Source organism: Prosopis cineraria, unplaced genomic scaffold (assembly GCF_029017545.1).
Source record: "Prosopis cineraria cultivar Desert tree isolate PC_DT_omini unplaced genomic scaffold, ASM2901754v1 PC12, whole genome shotgun sequence".
NCBI lineage: Eukaryota > Viridiplantae > Streptophyta > Magnoliopsida > Fabales > Fabaceae > Prosopis > Prosopis cineraria.
In genome coordinates, this window is record NW_026555343.1 from 37,123,184 (window position 1) to 37,144,485 (window position 21,302).

Consider the following 21,302-nt stretch of genomic DNA (forward strand, 5'->3'; position numbering starts at 1 on the left):
AATAAATTATGTATATTTATTTTAAAATAAAATATTTTATTAAATAAAAATAAATATAAAAAATTAATTTAAAATTAAATAATTATTTTATTGAGGTGAGATTTAATTAAAAAAATATCAATATAAATTGTAAAAGTAACGTTATTAAGACACAATGTAAACTATAAAGCTGTTAGGTGACTGACCGAAGAAGTAAATGAGGTTGTAGGTGCACTTTTGCAGTCTTTGGTTGAGCCTCTTTGGACCGACCAGTCCCAATTTAGAATATATCAATCTATCATTACATGAATGGGCAATGGAAAAATAAAAAAAGAATGGCAACGAAATTGTTAGCCATAAAAAGAATGTCTGCCACTTCTGTCCCATTTCTCGATACTATATAATATGCGAGGAAAGTTATAACACAAATTATCAGAAAGTAACATTTCTCTGTATATATAGCTGTATATATATATATATATATATATGCTGAGTCTGACTGTCTTGGTTATGACAAAAACTACAATTTTTTAGATGGATGTCAATGTTTACGGCAGAAAATTACACAAAGACCGAAAAAAGAAAACAGAGAGAGAATGAAAAAATTCTAATATCTGTCAAGTAAGATGTGTCGTCTCTTTCATCTCCCTCTGATAGCTGCAAGACGAGCTGTTAAGTCATCATAATCTGGTAGCTTAGGATGCACATGCTTTGCTCCTTCACTTGGTATTTCTGGCTCTACAGGAGTTGAGAGTTGAGCGGGAAGAGATGTTCCTCTAGTAAGCTGCCCATCGGAATCTGATTTTATGTGCCTAATCGTTTTCTGCTTCAGCCTCTTCGATTCAGAAGTAGATTTTTTGATGCTGTAATGCATCAAAAGCCCGTCCATTATCCTATCTTCTTCATTCCTTGAATCAATATCAGAAACAGTTTTCTGATGACCAGGTAGTGTTTTGGGACCTCTAGTTCTGACTGACTGGGGTTTTGGCTTTTCTTGAACAACTGGCTCATTAACATCAGGTTTTGGCGTGAAGCAAGGAGGAGGATCAATCTTATGTTGAGATGGTTTCTTGGTATAATCTAGTTCATCCTCGGAAAAACTTTCTAATGAGCTTGAACGAGTCTTTGGACCATCCTGGGACGATATGTCTGTACTTATTTCGTCATCGCTACAGCTCTGAAACCTCAATGTGTCTTCATTACTGATTAGTAACGTGTGCCTAGGCCCCTCCTGCAACAAGCACCATTCCTTGCATTGAATCATTGTCTGAGCCATTTGATACAGTAAAACATGTGACATCTTCAACATTATCACGGTATAATTCTTCCATTTCATAGTTTTGTAACCGTATTTGAAAGCAAACAAGTCAACGTAAAGTAAGATTTACTTGAAGTGATGAGAAGGACATGTTGAATTTCTCCTCCATAGCCTTGCTATTCCACTTTATAGAGAATTCTTGGGCTATATCATTTAATATCTGAATCTTCATTTCTTCGGTAGGTTGTGGCCTCAACTTCTCCACAAACTAAGAAAGAACAATTATTCAGTTAGTTAAGTGGTAAAACTAAGATATTCCTCGATAAAACTTATATGAAGGTGGTGGAGTCATTGTTTGACCTCTTTACTTATGAAAGGTTCAAGAGAATCCCCAAATTTCTCCTTAAACAGAGTTCTGAGGTCACGCAATTCTGGCAGATCAGCAAATCTTGCTGCAGCATGCATCAACGACGGTATAGCTTCCTTACATTCCTCAGGGCAATTTCTGTTTCAGAAAATTATAAGAAGAAAATGTCACGGTTAACTTCTGGGAACACCTTATAGGATTAATAAAAAGAAGAAAGAAAAAAAAAAACTTCTCGTTATAAATCTAGTTTCACTCACACACTACATCTTTAACGGGGTTAATATTCATTCTCTTGACCAATCAAATTTGGCAAGATTTGAAGCTTTTGCATACTGACAGATTCGTTTGGCGAACTGAAACAGATTAAATGTGTATAAATGCAAAATATTTCATGCCTAAAAGAGGCATGCTTATTAACTGTTTAGCGATGCTAAGGTGGTGCTTCAATTTGTTAAGCCCAATTTTCATGATCCGGCTTAAGGGGAAACGGAAGAACATGCTATTATATGGAACAACATACCTCTCCTTAGAAAGGACTTGAAGATGATCTGATATGCATTCGACAAACTTTACAAGAAGTTCGTAGCAGGCTGACATGTTTTCCTCGATCATGAACCCTTCAGCCTGCATCATGCACAAAAGGTTAATAATGTGCATATGCATACATGATTGTGAATCAACGCAAGATTATTATAATCAATCTCTTGAACCCCATTTCACATGCAAATTAACGGTGAAATGCCAATTACTCAAATGATCCTCAAGGACGAACAAATTGGGAAGTTCAGAAGTTTCAACTAAACCCCCAACCCGTTCTTACTTTGGACGGGAAAAAAAAATTATGGACGAGAGATAAATGGAGAATTGCAATTCTGGAACGTGAAAATTACGTAATGATTTTGAGAATGATAAAGGAGAGCGTGATCAACGTAATTACATTACTCCTAACTACTTCTTCCCCTTCCAGGTGAACTCATCATCGTCTATGGTTTAGAGGGCCACATGTGGTCCCACAGGTAAGTCAATTAGATTGGATATCAAAGAGATGGATAATCTTAATGAAGCAGATTTGAAGCTGAGAATGACATGGTCGCCCAACAGGATATCTGCATAATCAGAAAATCCAATTTTGTACAGTATGGCCTGGAAAAGGAATTGTTTATCAAGAAATTTATACTTCAAAAGGAAAGATTCTATCTTGCTAAGACTAGGAGTTCAATGTTCGCATAAGATGCCACCCTACAAATTGTGAAAAATGCAAGAAACGAGTTCTATCTATCGCATATCTGTATAAATATCCATGTGAGTTCAGACAAGAAGATGAAACAATTAAAGCAAGAGTCTCAAATAATTAACCATCCAATGGAGCATTGTTAGGAAAATTACTCTTCCATATGCACTGTCGTCAAGGCCACTCTTGAGAAGATCAGCGATGTCATTCTTCAGAAACTTCAACACTACTTTCCTCTTCTTCCGTATCGCCTCTAGCCTCGATTTTGTGCAATCCAGGTACGTTTTGCTGTTTCCAAAGGGAAATCGAAAACAAAAAATGGGTTTAAGGAAAGGAAAACAGAAAATCATCATCTTTCAAATGGAAGAAAATTGACATTATCCCAAGGTTAAGTGCTATACCATTTTCTATAGAATTTCGGCTTCAAAAATTTGTCAAGCATGTTCGTATCTAAGAATCTAAAAGACACCCAAATAGGCGGATAAGCGAAGGCACAAAAAATGAGACACTAGTATGGCCGTTTGATTGTAATCGTGATTGGAAACAAAGCATGAACATCAAATCACGCCAAGACAAACAGAAAAAAAACCAAGAAAACCAGAAGAAACAGAGAGGTTGGGTACTATTCAAAGAATGGGTAAAGAAGAAACTAATCTTAAGATAGAGACAAGGAAAACCAGACAACAAAATAATAAAGATGGAAAGGAGATGAAGAGAATGTAGAGTGGCAGGAAAATCGAGATACAGTAGAGAGAGAAGATTAAGAAGAAGCTTGAGAGAGGGAGAAATGGCACGCAAGAGACCCTGCAAGGTCTCTTCCGCACCGCAATGAACCTCAGATTTGCGCGCGTACATGACCTGTTTCTTAACAGAGGAAGGTGTTAAATTGCCGAAATGCCCTTACCGTTACACGCAAGAAACGAAAGGATTAGGCAAAGAACATAGTGGCGGATCCGACAGCTTGCATGCCTGACGGTTGGAAGTTGAAAAATAAGAAAGAAAAATAGAAATAAACAGCCAATAAAGATTTAATTTAATAATTAGGTTTGCTAGATTTAATATTTAATAGTAATCTTAATGGAGATCATTATTGATAAGATAGAAAAGTGCAATTTCACCGATAAAAATTGATTCAGTTAATAAATATTTGTATCATAACTCACAAGATGATGGAATTACTTGTTATTGTCAATGTAAAAGTCTATTAGTGAACAATTTATAAGTATATTTATATATGCTTTTAGAATTTGAAGGTATATTCTAACCTTATTGAACTCCTATAATATAATTCACTTAAATTTTTTTATTATAAAAAAAAGTGAAATTTTACTCATAAATTTTCCTCTTAAATCATGCTATTTATTAATTTCTTAAACACACACACACACACACATATATATATATATATATATAATTATTTGATATTTAGTGCTCAATTTACTAAATCTAATTTAAATATTATTGCATATATTGATATCACTTGACACGATATCTATTGATATTTTCCCTGTTCTCTTTATTTTTCTTATAACAATATCATTGCATTCTATGTGATTTTAGTTCTCTTGGAAAAATAGTAAATTTAATGTTTTGTTTGAATTAATAAAAAAAATTATTTGAATTTGAGAAGATCCTCCATTTAGCTGCATAAAAAATCTACAGTTTTTAATTTGATCAAAATACAAGTGCATGCTTTATTATAACTTCTTTAATTTGTAATTCAAAATTTTTCATACATATTAGTTATTTAAAATTTCAGTCATTTTAATCTTTTCATTCTTCTCATTTTTTCATTGTGCCTTTAGCCACTCTTTCAATGATTGAAAAATAAAAATGAATTTGTCATTGTCAATATTCTATTTTTGCTTTAAATATAAGTTCATCTCTCTTCTTTCTTTAAATTTTTTTTATGTTATTCAAATAAAAAATTTAAATACATGAATTTTAAACATAAAATTCTAAATGTAAGATTTTGAATCTAAAATATCAATCTAAATCTAAATTTATCAATGTGAATGCTACTTTAGCATATTTTATTTTTCAAAGAAATTGTGGGCAATAATAACAATAAATAGAAAACAATAAAAAATCCAGTTAGCCAATAATAACAAACTTCGTATATATTAGAATTACTTTTGTTATTATACTTTTCATTTACAAATATATATATATATATATATATATAAAATCATTTTTTCTATAACAATCTCTTTGAAATGGACAAGTGAAAATTTACAATATTTAAGATTGTGTCAATGAAAATAATTATAAGAAGACATGATTGAAGCTGGCCGAAAAGGCATGCATGCATGGGGCCGCCAACTATTTGATATTAACACTTTGATCATATCCTTGAGAAAAAAAAAAAAGGTCAACAATATTCAATTAATTATTATCAACTGAAAAAAGAAAGGTAACAAACTACTTGATTTGTATTTGAAGTTCAACATATTTCGCATATCTCGTAATAATAAATGGAACAAAAAAGCTTACCTTAGTCAAAAGATATAATTTTTATTATCATTAACATCAATAAAATTTTACCCTCCTAATTATAGAGTAAAGTTTTATAAGAAAAAAATATATTAATATTTTTATATATTCCTTATTCATCCTCATAAAATCAAGTTCAGATTTTAGAATTAATGTAATATTTAATTTTTTTAATATTAAAATTTAAAAAAATTATAAAAGAATTTAAAAAAGTCGGCCTTTTATATTAAGCTCTTTCAAATTTAAATTTTCATTTTACATTTTAAAATAGTTACTGGATCCTAACTTTTTTAGGATTTAAAAGGGCAGCCGAATTTTAATGGACAACTCTAGATACACTTGGCTGACGTTTGTGATTGTATCTTGATGTCTCTTTATGGGAGGAACGAAAGAGACTCTTATTAATAATAATAATATTTGTGTTGAGGTTAGGGGCTTAGCGTTTGGGTGCGTGTATCAAACATCAACACGGACGGAGACAGCTGCGATTTGACCCTGATATGGAGGGACGAGGATGAAATAAAGAATTGGAAAATAAGAAAGTCATGGGGAACAAAAAAATTTTACATATTTTCTTACGAGAAAAAAGGAGCATGTAAAATACAAAAATTATGAGAGTTTGGGGGGATCCCCCATTCGTCAATCATGCTATTGAAATCCACATTAACCTACTCAGTTAAATTAATAAATTATTAAATTAATATATTAATCAGTTTAATAAAATATTTTATTTATAATTAATTTAATTATATTTTAACTACAATTTTAATCATTAATTTTTGAAATCAGTACTTAGTTCACTTTTTAACTACCTTACTTCAATCCTCCCTGTTTGGCGTTAGTGGGACCGATCACATTCTATCTCATGAAGATTTTGATTTTTTGAAAAGAAAATCGCCATAAGGATTAAGGACAGGCTCTCTCCCGCGTTTTGTGCAACTTCATTTCACATAGGCACGTCAACCAGGTCCCTTCGATTTCGTCCCACACAGCCCTCTCATTCTTGCTACTGCACTAATTTTTTTACTCAATTTTTTGCCAATATTTTTACTCATTTGCTACCGGGAAAATGAAAAATGTGGATGCATTTATATATTTTGATTTATGATTTGTCTATATGCTATATCTGATGATTTGGCTATGATACTACAAATTATGAATAGGAAGCGAACACCCAAAAATGAAAAAATAAATAAAACAAATGGGTAAGAATAGCAAAAAAATAACATCACTTCTAAAGTAAAAAATTCAAGACTTAAGTTTATGAATTCTTTTCATTTTGCATGTATTAATTATTACATTCAACTTTATGTGATATGAAACTTTTTACGTTAACTCAAGTCTACTTATGCTTAGACATTCTAGTGATCATTCTCATTTTTTCAAAAGCATATAAACCAGTCCTATTTCAGTGATGGACCCAGAAAATTAGTTAGTAGAGGCAAAATTTATACATAAGATAAATATTAATGTTTTTAATAAATTAATTTTAATTTTTTATTTAATTTCCTTAAATGTTAAATTATTAAAATTAAATACTACTAAAAAATATGCATAAAATATAAAATTATAACAACAAAGAAATTATATCTATTAGAATTTTGCTTTTATTTTAATTAATAAAACTTAACTCTTTTGACCAACAAAAGTGGGTTTAATTGATAAAAATTTGGCCTATAATCAAATTTTTTAGTGCCAAAAAACCTTAACTTTGTAGTGTAGAATAATTTTTTTGATAAAATTTTTAATTTAAACAATCAAATAAAATTAATTTCTAAATTGTTGCACCCTTCTCTCTAAAACTCTTGTTATTTAAGGTTAAAACACATAAATAAAATTTTGGTTAAACAAACTTTTAGGAAACGAGTGAAATTTTTTATGGAGCACATGAATTTTCTTATCTTTTTTTAAGGGTAGGGGCAACTAAAATGTTTAATGAGGGGCAAATGAAATATTTAGGATCACTGCTCGTAATTCTTCCTAGCCTTGTGGGGTAATTGAACCCACTACCTTACACATAGGTTCGTCCTTGCTTATTATTATATATATAGTGAATAATATATCTCATATTTAGATGCACAATGTGTATTTATTTAGGTAATTGGGTGATAACGAAGGAGTCCGAACAATTTGTACTTTTTTCATGGTGAATTTTTTTGTATTTATTTTTGTATATAAAGTGCATATATTGGCTTATAAGTTGGCGACAAGTGGACAAGGGGTGCGTGGCTGCAATCACCGACAAGGTTGAATTTTGTGAGCTTTGACTTAAAAAGTACGTGGGGCCTGCTGGGTGACAACTAAATTCAAAAAGTATCCCCAACTTTGATCATTTACTTAATTTTTAGGTTCAATTATGACACGTCACGTTCATGCACATTGCCATACATTGATTCAAATTTCAAATTCAATCACCTTAAATTACGCCCACTTTTCCCCTCACTGCAACAAAGATCGCCTTTTTTTTTTTTTTACCTGACAACAAAGAACACTATGTAAAGCGTTTTTTTATGCTTTTCAGAGTGTTTTTTTTTTTTTGAACATTCCAAAAGTAGGTGCTCTCCTGTCATAAGTCTTCCCTGCGAGAGCATTTTCCAGTATCCAATGAGAGTTTTTTAAAATTTATAAAGGCTCTCGTGGGCTTATCAATAAGAGAGCTTTCATGCTCATGAACACTCTCATAGGGATGTTTACGGGAGCTTTTCTTTCAAGGAATGTTCCCATATAGGACCCTATTGGAGCTTTTTGAGAAGATGTTGGAGGTAATTTCAACGGACAAGATGTGATGATGAAGGCAAGCTTAAATGGATTGAAACTCGAGTCACCGTTGAGTTGGAACGGATCTAAAGGCTGCGAGGACGATGACAACTTTGAATGTGAGAAACCACACTTCAGATATAGTATGCGACGGTAACGATCTCGATCAACAAGGAGCTAACTACGGCGACCTTAGACAAACTTTCGACAACAACGGGGTTGGGAGCTTGATCAATTTGATGAACAGCATAATAGGAAAACAAATGACTTAATGCAAAACTTTTAAATGGCCAAAAAATTAATAAAATAATACTATAGCCCTGCAGGAGCTTTTTGGCCTAAAAAAGTTCCCGTTAAGTCTTCACCTTATGAGAGCATTTTTTAGGCTCAAAAACTCCCGTAGTTCAGTTTATTTAAAAAAAAAAAAATTGCAGCACCTACAGGAAAGTTTATGAGACTTAATGCTCCCGTATGACGCATCATATCAGAGCGTTTTCCATAAAAAAACGTTTCGGTATGTTTCATATCATATTTTAAGAACGTTTTTAAGCAAGAACGCTTCTATATGAACATTCCCGCAGCCATTTTCTGTAGTGGTGCCTATTTCACTTGTGCCTCTCTAGTCTAATCACCTATTCAAATTAGCATCATTTATCATTGAGGAATATACATTCATATACTTTGTGGAATGTTTACATAAATTCTAGGTAAGTCCCCTATTGCTTCAATTTAATTTAATTAGAGAATATATATATATATATATATATAGGTGAAAACATAGTGCATGCGAGGCATGAGAGAGGATCTTGAATTTTCGGGCTAACTTCTAATCAAACAAAATGAGTTCCGAAGGTCGACTCTTATTACAGTTTTCTCATATGCTAGTTTAAGATGCGGATTAAAACAAATAAAATCATTAACTTGTATACTAAATGAAAATAGTAGCAGACTGAAGCCAACTTCTGGCCGAAAAAAAAGACTGAAGCCAACTTATAAAAGCAATGCAGTAGAGGGAATGTAAAGTGTAAACGAGTCAATGTCAAACAGTAAAATATATGTGCCTAGGGAATGAAAAAGCAACAGAAAAAAAAAAAAAGAGAGAAAGTATATACCCATTTGTCTCTATATGTAACGTACTTTTAATTAAATCACATAAATTAATAAAATTTATTCATCTAATTAAAAACATAATAATATTTTAATTTTATTTTTAATTATTATAAATAAATAATAAATATTTTTTTAAAATAAACTAATAAGAGTATTTTTTTAATTTAATAAAAGTATAATGATTCATTCATTAAAAAATATTAATAATTTTTTATATTTAAGAATAAAAAAATTTTAAAAGACTTCTTATATATAGAGATGGAGTATGTATTTTGCTTCAAAGGTGTACTTCCTCCATTCCTATATATAAAGTGTTTTTTTATAAACTTATTTTGTTTCTGCATGTAAGGGGTGGCAATAATTTTCAAGTGATTAGGTAATGTCTTGAAAAATAAAATAAATCATTAAATGCATATTTTTCTTACAACTATTATGATATTAATTATGATATTATTAAGAATAAAATTATAAAATTATTATATTTTTATGTGAGTTTAACTAAATAATAAACTTTTATTGATATGTAAAATTTAATTAATAATATTTTATATATAAGGACTGACTGAGGGAGCAAAGGGGAATGATCAAAGTTAACTGCTCCCAAGCAGACCCTGATTGCAAGAGCACTAATGCTCAGCATCTCCCAGCGAACCAAAATATGAATATATATATATATATATATATATATATATATATTCTTTATATTAAAAAATATAAAATATTTTTAATTCAATCTCATCTTTCAATAAAAATAATTATTTATTTTTAAATTAATATAATTTTTTTATATTTATCCTTATTTAATAGAATCTTTTATTTTAAAATAAATATATAGTGATGGACACTTTTCAAAAAAGCACATAAATGACACCTTTTTTGTTTGCCAAAACATTAATTATGAAATACTACAAAATGTCATATTTAGCATTTAATTTTTAAAAATATATCGTATATTTTTTTAATAAAAAGAGTAGATAGAGAATATTTTTTATTTTATTTATAAGAATAAGCCACATGAGTAAATTTTTATTATAACTTTTGTCATTTACCTTCTATTAAGTATCAATAAAAAAAACTATATTATTAAAGTATATATATTAAATAAAAATAAAATTAAAAATTTATTAAAATTTTAAATAAAATTAATGAATTTTAAAGTTTCATATACTTTATTGATTTGATATGCTCCTCTTCTAATTTTAGAAATGCGCTCCTATAATTTCATAGCAGTGTGACCCTTATTCTAAGAAAATGACAGATTCATGACCGAAAAAATGTTAAACATACAATTGAACTTGCGCAGGCACAATGCAGCTAAGCTCCAACAACTACGAGGATTGTGTGTATATGTGTCTTTTATAACATCTTCCCATAACAATTCGTCAATAGTATGATTTAATTTATGTTTTAGACTATATTATGCAATATTGAACCATTTAAAATGATAATACATGTTAGTCTAGATTATCTTATTAGATTTAACTAGAGAACTTAAAGGGACTGGATTAATTAGAAAGAATATTTATTAAAAAATGAGGAGATAGATCTGGTAATACATATTTAACACGAATGAGTGCCTAGATCTGACACAAATGGCCAAGGGTCGTATTAAAAATAAAAAAATTGGCCAAGGGTGAAGCATGGGGAAAAAACTCAATTCTGCAAGCAGACTCTTCACAAATTTAAGAAAAATAATCGCACGTGGCCATAATAATATAAAAGAGGCTTTTGTAAAAATAATTCATATTACAGGATCAAACTAAACAAATAATCCAACATTTATTATATTTTATATTATGATTAGTTTGTTATATTTATTAATGATATATCATTGTATATAAACAATAAATCTGTTGTAAATTTTAAAATTTTTAATAATAAATTTTTTATATATTAATAATAAATTTTTTATATGTCAATATAAATTGATCATGTTCTTAAATTTTTAAAAATTTAGTTTATATTTTTTAAGTATAAAATATAAGCACGTGGCATTGAATCATAGAGACCTTTGACCTACGGTTACTGAACTCGTCTCCCCAACTAATTTTACGCCCACGACCCACCAACGTCTTGTTGATTCAATATTCTTTACCTACACACCTGCAGTTGCTCGGGAGCACGTCCCGTTGTCTTCAGATCACCCCTAAAGTAATTTGAATAAATTTGAATGATTTCTATTTAACTACTTTTTTATTTTTAAAAAATAAAAAATTATAAAATTTAATAAATTTATTAATTATGTCAGTCTAAGTTAAATAGTATTTTTTTTATAATTCTTATAAATTAACCATATAGATTTATTTTGAACTGTTTTAAATCTGAAAATATGACAAGTTAAAAATTTTGATCTGAATAGTATAAAATAAATTTGTATGGTCAATTTATAAAAATTATAAAAAAATTAATATTAAATTTTGACATATTTAATTAAATATAAATGATTGAAAATAAATATACTTATTTAAAATTTGATAAATTTTTATTTTTAAAAAAATATAGTTTAATCTCAACTGTCCTGATTAATTCTGGGACGATGAGCACTTGATGAGGGCGAAACGTGCCCTGGTATTTACTCTGATCATACTCTTCAGTGACGTCAGCATTATTGTCGTTACCGCTGATTTTTTATTATTTTTCTGAATCCATGCTTGATGTGAAATGTAATTCTTAAAAAATTGCGTTGAGACACTCCCTCCAGTCGTCCTTAATATAAAAGGATGTTTGGAAACTTTTTATGGTGATTATTGGTTAACAATAATTTATTATGATTATAAATTTAAAAGAATGATAAAATTGGAAAGTTATCTATTAAAGATTAAAGTAGTACTTCAAAGCATAATAATGGAAAAAAAGAAAGTAGTATCTTGGAATTTAAGTCATGTTCAAATTACACTTGTGCATACATAAATTACGTGATAAATCCTCAAATAATTTTGGCTCTCAATCTAGCTCAATGCATAATATTGATGATATGATAATTCCCTGAAATTTGATCGGACCTTCTCTTCAATTAACAACCATCCAGCTAGCTAGATTCAGTTCCTACACTGACAAATTTACAACTTCAATATCCTATCTTCCACACATGCGCTGCATATATAATAAGAACGAATAATAATGAATATATATAATGAAGGAGGAGGAAGCTTTCAGCTTGCTTATTATAATCAGTGAAGCTCCCATTATTCTTGTGATACAAGTAACGTACGATAAACATGTGTGAGGCTCAACGCTGAGTTTCATGAGTTCATGAACTGATCTCATTCGTAGCTCTGATCTGAAGAAAACAAAAGAGAAAGTCATCAGTGAAAAACATCAAATAGATTGTCAAAGTAAATAGAGACTCATAGGGATGAAGAGGGATATGTAGAGATGGAGTAGGTACCAGAGACAGGTGAGGAAGTTGATAAGAAGATGGAAGAAATAGTTGTGAGGGTGAAGAAGGTCTGGGCGGAGAGATCGCTCTAAGTAAAGATGGCGAGGAAGGAGATTGGTGTAGAAGAGGATGGTGGTCACTGTGGCGGCGGGTTCACGCACAAGTGCTCTCAGCATAGTCAACATGGACCTCAGCATCAGAACTGGCATCGATATCTGCTGTCACACACAACCACACACAGAAAGAGACATCAATATCAGAGACAGGCACCAGAGAATAGAACGTGTCTCAATCTGAGAGAGGGAGGGAGGGCAAACCATGGTTATGGCGGTGGCGAAGGCAAAGTGGAGGAAAATATGGAAGCGAGGAGATCAAGGAAGCAAGGAAGGAAGTGAAAGAAGTAAAGAGAAAAAGAGGGGTGGTGGCAGGGAGAGGTAAAGCTAACTACCCTTCAAATGGTGACAAATTTTTTACTAAAAACATACCCACCCAACTATTGGGCCTTGTTGTAACTTACAACATCGGCCTCATCCACGCTTCCACTTTGCCTTATGCCTCCCCACGAAATAATGATTCATTTAATAAAAGCTAGGTTTTAAAATTGCTAAAACATACCTCCTCTCATCTTATTCATAAGATATTTTATAGAAGTAATATTTAATTTAAAATATAAGACAACTTGTAGTGATTAAATTATTTTTTTTAAATTCATCCCTTCTTGATTAGCGTAAATGTATTTAATATAATTGTATTATTATTTAAAGTCAACGATAAAAATAAAGGCATGTATCACTATTTTATAATACCAATTTTTTTTAAATATACGTGGACTGATTAAACATGTCTTATAATAAGTAGGGGTGTTCATCTTGTACTCATTTCGATTAGCTTGGTATCGTCCCTATCATATCGGGGCAAGTCTTGTCCTGACCCAAAAATAATCAGGATAGGACTTTGTGTGACAAGACAGGAAAGGGGTCCAGAACAAGACGAGACGCTGAATTACCATCGGGATGTCCCATCCCATCTCAAATATTATACGTATTATTTTTTATTTTAAAAATATACATTAAATATATTAATATAATTTATACTTATATTGATTATATCAATTTATAATTTCAATATTTGCAATTCTTATATAAAGCTAAAATTTTTTAGATTGATAATTTTAATAATATAGAGTAAACATGACAATATCTTTCTTTATAGTATATTAATTATATTAATATAATTTATTTTTATATCTATCTATTTAATAAATTTTATTTATATTATATTTCTTATTTTATTTTTGAAAGAGTAATTAATTTAGCATATCTCAACTAAAGTAGAAGAATAATGATTCGATGTTGTACTTGACTTGTCTATTGTTGTTGTTCTTATAGCCTTAAGATCACTTGTAATTGCTATCATAATGTGTAGTTGTAATTAATATAATTCAATAATTGACTTTAAATTATTGTGATTTATATACTTGTGTTGTATTAATTTTAAACTTAATAAATTATATAATTTAAAATTTTAATAAATATTATTATCCAGATATTTCTATGACACTGTCCGATTTATTGGGACGGCGGGACATCTCAGTCCCATCCCGATCTCATCTCGATTCTTAATGAAATGGAATGACTTTCAGGACAAGACAGGACGCGAAACTAAAATTTAATTTCGATCTTTTTTTTTTGGATGGAACACGGGATAGGGGTGTTCTGGTCTCGTTTCGTCCCGTGAACACCCCTAATAATAAGGACTAAAGGAGTACTTTTTTTTGTCTTTATAATAAAGTATTTTTAATTACTTCACTTGAATTAATAAGAGTTAGTTAAATCATTAACTTTGTGTGAAGATATACTAAATTTTTAATTTTACCCCTACCTAATTAATTTGAAATCTCTTCAATTTTATATTATATTCTCATTCATAGTTAATGAGTTTAAATAAAAATAATATTAAAAAATATAATTAATATTATATTAAATGTATTATATAAAAGACTGAATAATCCTTCTAGAAAGCACCCTATAATAAGAGGAGGGAATAAGATGTAAATATTTTTCAGACAATTGCAAATACTGCAAATTACACATTTAAGTTTTCTAGATCATTCTTATAAATTTGAGACTAAGACTCATATTTTTAAAGTGTTTGGATATACTTTTATAGAATCATAATTTTAACCACTAAAATTGATTACCAATGTTATTAAACCGACCAAATCTTGTAAAATTAATATTTTATCCATTTAATATTATAAGACATTTTAAAAAAATTATATAAAAAAATATAAAGCATTTTTAATTTTTTAAGATGTTTTAATAAAGTTTCTCAAAAATATTAGGGAAAATGACAACAAATTACCTTCAAAATATGCAAATAAAAAATTTGTACCCCAAAATTTGATAATTATTATGTAATTCTTTGGGACTTGTTTGGCATTTTAGTTTTTGTAAAATGGCATATTTATCCCCATTTCACCTCTTTCTTTCACCGTGGCTTCTCTCTCATGTCCTCTTCCTCTGTGCAAACCATAAGGATTATGGAGAAGTTGGTCTCTTTCTCGGCTTCACGGCATCATGTGGTCCCCTTGAACACGACGAAAACCACCTATTGCAAGGCCAAGCGCTCCGCTGAGCAGTTTCAACTTCTTTAGTTTGATGTTTGTGTACATTTTCAATTGCCGACTGTAATAATTTAATCGCTAACCCGTGGCTACCTTGTAGCCCCTTCTCCTTCAACAAATGAGAGATTACAAAATTATTGAAAGAAATTATTTACGATGGAAAAAAAATTCAAAATGCAGTTCTTATCTATCATTGGTGACAATAGAGTTTTGTTTTTGATTAACACTTGTAAAATGAGGGGCCATATGAAAAACGCGATGTAAGAAGATTTATTACGAAGAGGACAACCATGATAAAAGCATTGCTTTTTTTGCACCTAACAAGTAATTAATGATATGAAGATTCAATCAAGAGAAAATATTTTGAATAAGAGCAGGGCTAAATTTGAAGTTAACTGAAGCCTTCTAGAAATAAGATAGATCAGATTTGATATCAACAATTCAATAAGCTCTTGTGGCAGCGTCATATGTGATGAGAAAGGAAATTGGATGATGGGATTCTTAAAATATTTCGACTATCACCTTAGTATTGTGACTAAACTATTGAGTATCTTAGAAAGTCTTCATCAATGTTAGAATGCAAAATTTATAAGAATTAATATTCACATTGATCCTATGGAAGCCTTTTCACTCATCTAGCATAATTTTTTTTTTTAAATTCATCCTCTACCAAAAAATATTAAGAAAATTAAGGAGTTTGTAATGAAAAATTGAATGGTTACTTTTGATCATATCTTTATATCAAAAAGCTAACAAATGCAGTTGATATGCTCATATGCCAAGCAACTCAGGACAATTTAAACCTTGTTATTTTTAATCAACTGTCTACAAAATACAAAATACAAAATCTTCTTGAAATTTGATATGATAAGATTTCTGTAACTTTTGCATGGCTCTTTTTTCACGGCCTTATATTAAAAAAATGATAAGGGGCAAAAGAGTGACCTAATGGATATGGTGCTACTGGTACAATTTTCTTTTGTTCCTTAGAGATGAATTGAAATGATAGGTGTAGTCTAAATCAGTCTTGAGGAGGAGGGGTCTTTGAAGAAGGTGTTTGGGATGAGATTATGGATGGAGATCAAACAATTGGTGGAATTGACGGAACAAGAAAAGTTTAGAAAGATCTTATTTTTCCTCCAGTTGTTGGCTAGACAATTTAGAGCGGTGAGAGAGAGAGGGGGGGATGGGGCAAATGTATCATTTCACAAAAAATCAAAATGCCGATCTAGTCCTAAGAGACTATAAAATAATTGTCACATTTTGAAGTACTTATTTATTATTTACATATTTTAAAAGCATTTTATTTTCATTTTTAAAATATTTTTAATTAAAAAAATTACGTAATTGAGACATTTTATTAAATAAAGATAAATAGGTGTATAATTTTAAAAACTATATAACACCTTCCCTACAAGGATTGTGTGTGTGTGTGTTTATTTATGACATCTTCCCATAACAATTTGTTAATAGTGTGATTTAATTTATGTTTTAGAGTTTAGACTAGATTGTGCAATATTGACCCATTTAAAATAATAATGCATGCTAGTCTGAATTATCTTATTAGATTTAACTAAATAACTTCAAGGGACCGGATTAATTAAAAAGAATATTTATTAAAAAAATGAGGAGATAGATATGGTAATACATATTTAACATGAATGAATGCCTGGATTTGACATAAATGGCCAGGGGTGAAGTGTCCCGGCCATGAAACAGTTAAGTGCAAAAAAAAAAAAAACTCAATACGGCTAGCAGCCTCTTCACAAATTTAAGAAAAAATAATCTCATTTGGCCAAAAAGTCATAGTATCAAATTAATTAAATATTTTAAATTAAAAATGATTCAAACACAAATAGATGCAACTCCAGTACGGGGCCTGGGCTTGAAGAGTGGCCCAATTCGGTGTAACTAAAAAAAGACCAAGCCCAAGCTCACTAATATTAGTTGAAAGATTTGGTAGCCGTGGATTATATAAGCACGTGGTGTTGAATCCTAGAGACCTTTTGAGTTTTGTTTGACCTACGGTTATCAAACTCGTCTCCCCAACTAATTGTACACCCACCGACGTCTTGTTGACTCGAAAATCTTTACCTGCACATCTGTATTTACTTTGCCCATACTCTACAGCCACGTCAGCATTATTGTCAATTACCTCTGATTTTTTATTATTTTTCTGAATACTCTATGTTTGATATGATGCAATTCTTAAAAATACGCAGAGGTGATCATCCACCACCTTAATCTGCTAAAAGGGGGTGTCTGATGATTGAGTTTGACTCTCTTGTAGTCTATTACAAGCTTCTAGTTTTGCTCTGATTATAAATGATATTCAGTTTTATTCAATAAACCAAAAACAAAAAACGCAGAGGAGAAAGCATAATGAAATATATTGGAAGTCATGCGTTCCAGTTATACTCCACTTCATTCCACAACTAGTGAAAAACCATACAATAATTTTTATGGCTCTCAATCTCAATGAGTATATAGTATTGATAATGTGATGAATTAAAGGTTATTTTTATTCAAAAAATCACTCCACACTTTAAACTTAATTATAGATGAATTGTATCTTCTCAACGTTAAACATTCTCTTCTTCTCTGTTGTTAACTAAAGCTATCAATTAGTGTCGGCCCTGAAAGGATTAAAACCAAGATGGACTGGTCTTGTTAAACCTTATTTCATTTTGGGATTTCCTTTTGGCCAGCCTGGATCAGCACCCTACAAATATATATATATATATATATATATTTAATTTAAAAATATAAAAAACATATTTAAAATCTTAAAAAAGTTATTACACGTAATATTAAGTTTAAAAAAATAATTTTAAGATAATACACACAACAACAAATTAAGTCTAATCAAAAGTAGCAACATTACAAAATCAATATTAATAACAATTAAACTTTACTAGCAACATCACATAGTTTTATGATTATGAGGGGGCAAGCTAGGTTTTTCAGTTTTTTTAATTCTTTAAGTATATAATGTATTTGTATTAGTGTTTGTTTTTTATATTAAATTTTAAAAAATATAAGAGGGCTTAAAAGGGTTGACCCTAATCCTAAAAGGCCGGCCCTTTTATTTTTGAACTTAAAAAAGCTAGCCTGATGAATTTGATTTTAATTGACGGCTCTATCATTAACTCACCGTCTCTGTTTATTATTAGTGAGCCTCACATTAAATTTTTTAATATTTTTTATTATAAAATATTTGAGTTCAGTTGCTTCTTCGAAGCAAAGTTGAAAGGCAAAAATAATCTACCCCACTATTGATCCTTATTGCAAGTTACAACATTGGTCTCGCCCATTCTTTCACTTTGTTTTATGTCTCCCCACAAAATAATGATTCATTTGAAAAAAAAAAAAAAAGTGATAAGATATAAATTGCTTAGACTCGATTTACAGCAAGAGAAAAACCAGAAATCAACTACATGTTTATCAGGGAGCAGACAGCCATTTTCGAACAAGCAATTGAACCAAATCTACGCAGACTTTCATGGGTGAAATTAAAACCATGAATCAAATCTTCTCTTAATTGAGTAAAGAGTGGCATTGCAAATCTTTGTTGAAGATGATAGAAGGCAGTCTACGACTCAACGTCGCGGGAGAGAGGTGGGGAAGGTGGGGTGAGAGGGTGGGAGGGGGTAAAATGGTCCAAGTCTTGACTTCCATAATCATGGGTCCTATAAAGGAAGCTGGTTCCATGGCGTTCTTGGCTGGGCATGATGGCTACGGTGAGCTTTGATGGGGGTACACACTACACAGTACTTCTTCGTGGAATGGTTTTGACGCAGTTTGGCAAACAAGACATTTAAGTTTTATGGATTGTCTTTATAAATTTGGGACTAAAAAATCTTATATTTGTGATGGACCGAACTGATATTTCCTATTCATATATGAATAAAAAAAAATTTACCACCTTGGGTGTGTTGAGATTAAAGTTAGATAAAATTGATTAGGGCCTTTTTTTGGCCAGAATAGAATTGATTATGGTTAAAATTAATTTAAGTGATTGACTTTGTTCATAAAATTAATTCATAATTGAAATTAATTTTGAGTATAATTAAAAATCAAGTAAAACCATGATTTTGTGAATATATATACAAACACTTATATTATAAATTAAAATTAATTATGAATCTAAAATTATAATTTTTTTTTAGAAAAATACAAACACTCTAATTCCATACTAAAATTAATCATGAATATCATATCATATTTTCTTAAAAAATACTCAAATCAACTATGATTACATGCATGCTTTTCAATTTTATTTTTTTTAAAAATATATTCAAAAATCATACAAACTTTATTTTATAAAGGGTAAATGTACATTTCTATTTTTAAAATTTGCTTCGAGAAGCACTCAACATTCTAATATATTTCAAGTAACATTTTCGCCCTTTAAGTAATTAAATTGAAATATCTAATACCCTAACATTAAATCATCTAATATTTAACACAAAATATTTTAATCTACTGAGTGCTCTTCCAAAACAATTTTAACTAAAAATGCATTTTCACCTTTTTATTTTTTATTTTTTGAAATGGAAACTAAATTGCAGAACTAAATAAAGGGAACAAAATGCATCAAAAACAAAAGGGTAAAAAAAAAAAAACCTATGCCCTTTCATCATCTTCCATACCAAAATCAGGACATGGATGATGATTAAAAGATAAAAATTAACTTCTAAAATATCACATATTCTAGCAAGATAATCAACATCTCAGTTATCATTTCTAAACACATGATTTAACTCAATTTGATCTTTCATAAAGAAAAAAAAATTTAGTTTGTTCCATAATATTTTTAAAAGGATAATTGACATCACATCCTTTGATAATTAAGTTCTAGGTAATTTGAATATGTATAGATTATAGTAGTGTTTTAATATTTTTTAAAAAATTATAATTTTAAGGTTACATTTTCTGAGCCTCCTGTGAATTTCACGGGAAAAATTGAGAGATGACTTGACACTTGACAGTAACATGGACTGAGCAACATGTCTTCCAACTAGGATCCAAAATTCTTACAGAACTAGTATGCATTTATTTCTCTCTCAGCATCACATCCAAGGGAACTTTACTCTCTCTCAATTGAGTCTTCCTCCACGCCTAATCATCTCTCACAGATCTGTTCATCCTCGACACTAAAATGGATCCGTCTTCCTTTGTTGGAGTCATAAGGGAAGCTGCCAAGTGTTTCTGTGGCTGCGTCAAACAAGAGGCTGATTTCGTCTTTGATTTGGAAAACAATCTGCAGAAGCTGGAAGATCAGAATAAAAGGCTTGAAGACATTAAGAAAGACGTGGAAGCACAAATTGAAGAAGCTGACAATAATCCAAAGATGCAAATATCACATCAACTCACTGCTTGGCTGCAACGAGTTGAAACCCTTCAACAGGTAATTTCTCAAGTTATGATTTACCTGTTAACATGTCCTTTTCTTTGAATTTGTAAGACCTTTCTTTACCAATTAATTTTCTCTGATTTAGATTCTAGATTTGAACTTTAATTTCCCTCTATGAAAGTAAAGTCACATGGACTTAATTAGCGATGATAAGCAAATACTCTCTATGTTCGATGTATAAAATATTTATAACTTCAATTTATTCAAGAATAAATTATTTATTTTTTATGCAATCAAGGAAGAATAAAAAAGAATATGTTAATTTCAACTCTCATGGAGATAAAAATAGTACACGAAATTGGGAATGATTAGAATCTGTATGTTTCAATTTCATGGCATCGTAATATATATTTTCTAACTAATTAATTCTAGTATTTGAATTTGTGCGAACGCCTGCAAAAAAAATGTTTCCTTTTTCTTGTTTTAATACAGTGAAAATCAAAATTAGAATGTATATGCAAAGATCATGTCATGTGCACATGGAAACATGACTCAAAGTCAAAAGTATATATATTTAATTACTACTTACTACAAGCTCATGACCCACAAATAAGTAAAGAGAAGATTGTGCACTTAATAATCTTAATTATATTCACTGCAGAAAATAAAAGATATTGAACCACAAGGAGACCAAGAAATTCAGAGCAAATGTTTTAGTAAAAGGTGTTCAAAGGATTGCATGTCAA

General features: G+C 30.1%; 1 protein-coding gene and 1 long non-coding RNA gene across 3 annotated transcripts; both read right to left on the minus strand.

Moving 5' to 3' along the window:
• Positions 1-487: 487 nt before the first annotated feature.
• Positions 488-3,657, minus strand: LOC129289650 (uncharacterized). Its single transcript, XM_054926458.1, has 6 exons — positions 3,237-3,657; positions 2,991-3,123; positions 2,125-2,228; positions 1,598-1,742; positions 1,368-1,505; positions 488-1,210 (listed from the first exon to the last, which is right to left on the minus strand). Exons 1-6 carry the CDS (start codon positions 3,275-3,277, stop codon positions 620-622), a joined length of 1,152 nt encoding a protein of 383 aa, XP_054782433.1. The 5' UTR covers positions 3,278-3,657; the 3' UTR covers positions 488-619.
• Positions 3,658-12,069: 8,412 nt separating this feature from the next.
• On the minus strand, positions 12,070-13,003 carry LOC129287529 (uncharacterized). Of its 2 annotated transcripts, none has more exons than XR_008587728.1 (3): positions 12,892-13,003; positions 12,584-12,789; positions 12,070-12,475 (listed from the first exon to the last, which is right to left on the minus strand). It is a non-coding gene; the product is annotated as an uncharacterized LOC129287529 (long non-coding RNA). The 2 variants fall into 2 exon arrangements; XR_008587729.1 differs by having other exon boundaries at positions 12,584-12,792; positions 12,892-12,991.
• Between the last annotated feature and the right edge of the window lie 8,299 nt (positions 13,004-21,302).

Coding starts and splice junctions, on each gene's coding strand:
- LOC129289650 (XM_054926458.1), bottom strand. CDS start 3,277: ATGCTTGACAAATTTTTGAAGCCGAAATTCTATAGAAAATG. Junction 2,229..2,990: donor ACGACAGTGCATATGGAAGA/GTAATTTTCCTA, acceptor TGCATGATGCAG/GCTGAAGGGTTCATGATCGA. Junction 1,211..1,367: donor TGTCCTTCTCATCACTTCAA/GTAAATCTTACT, acceptor TGCTTGTTGCAG/GAGGGGCCTAGGCACACGTT.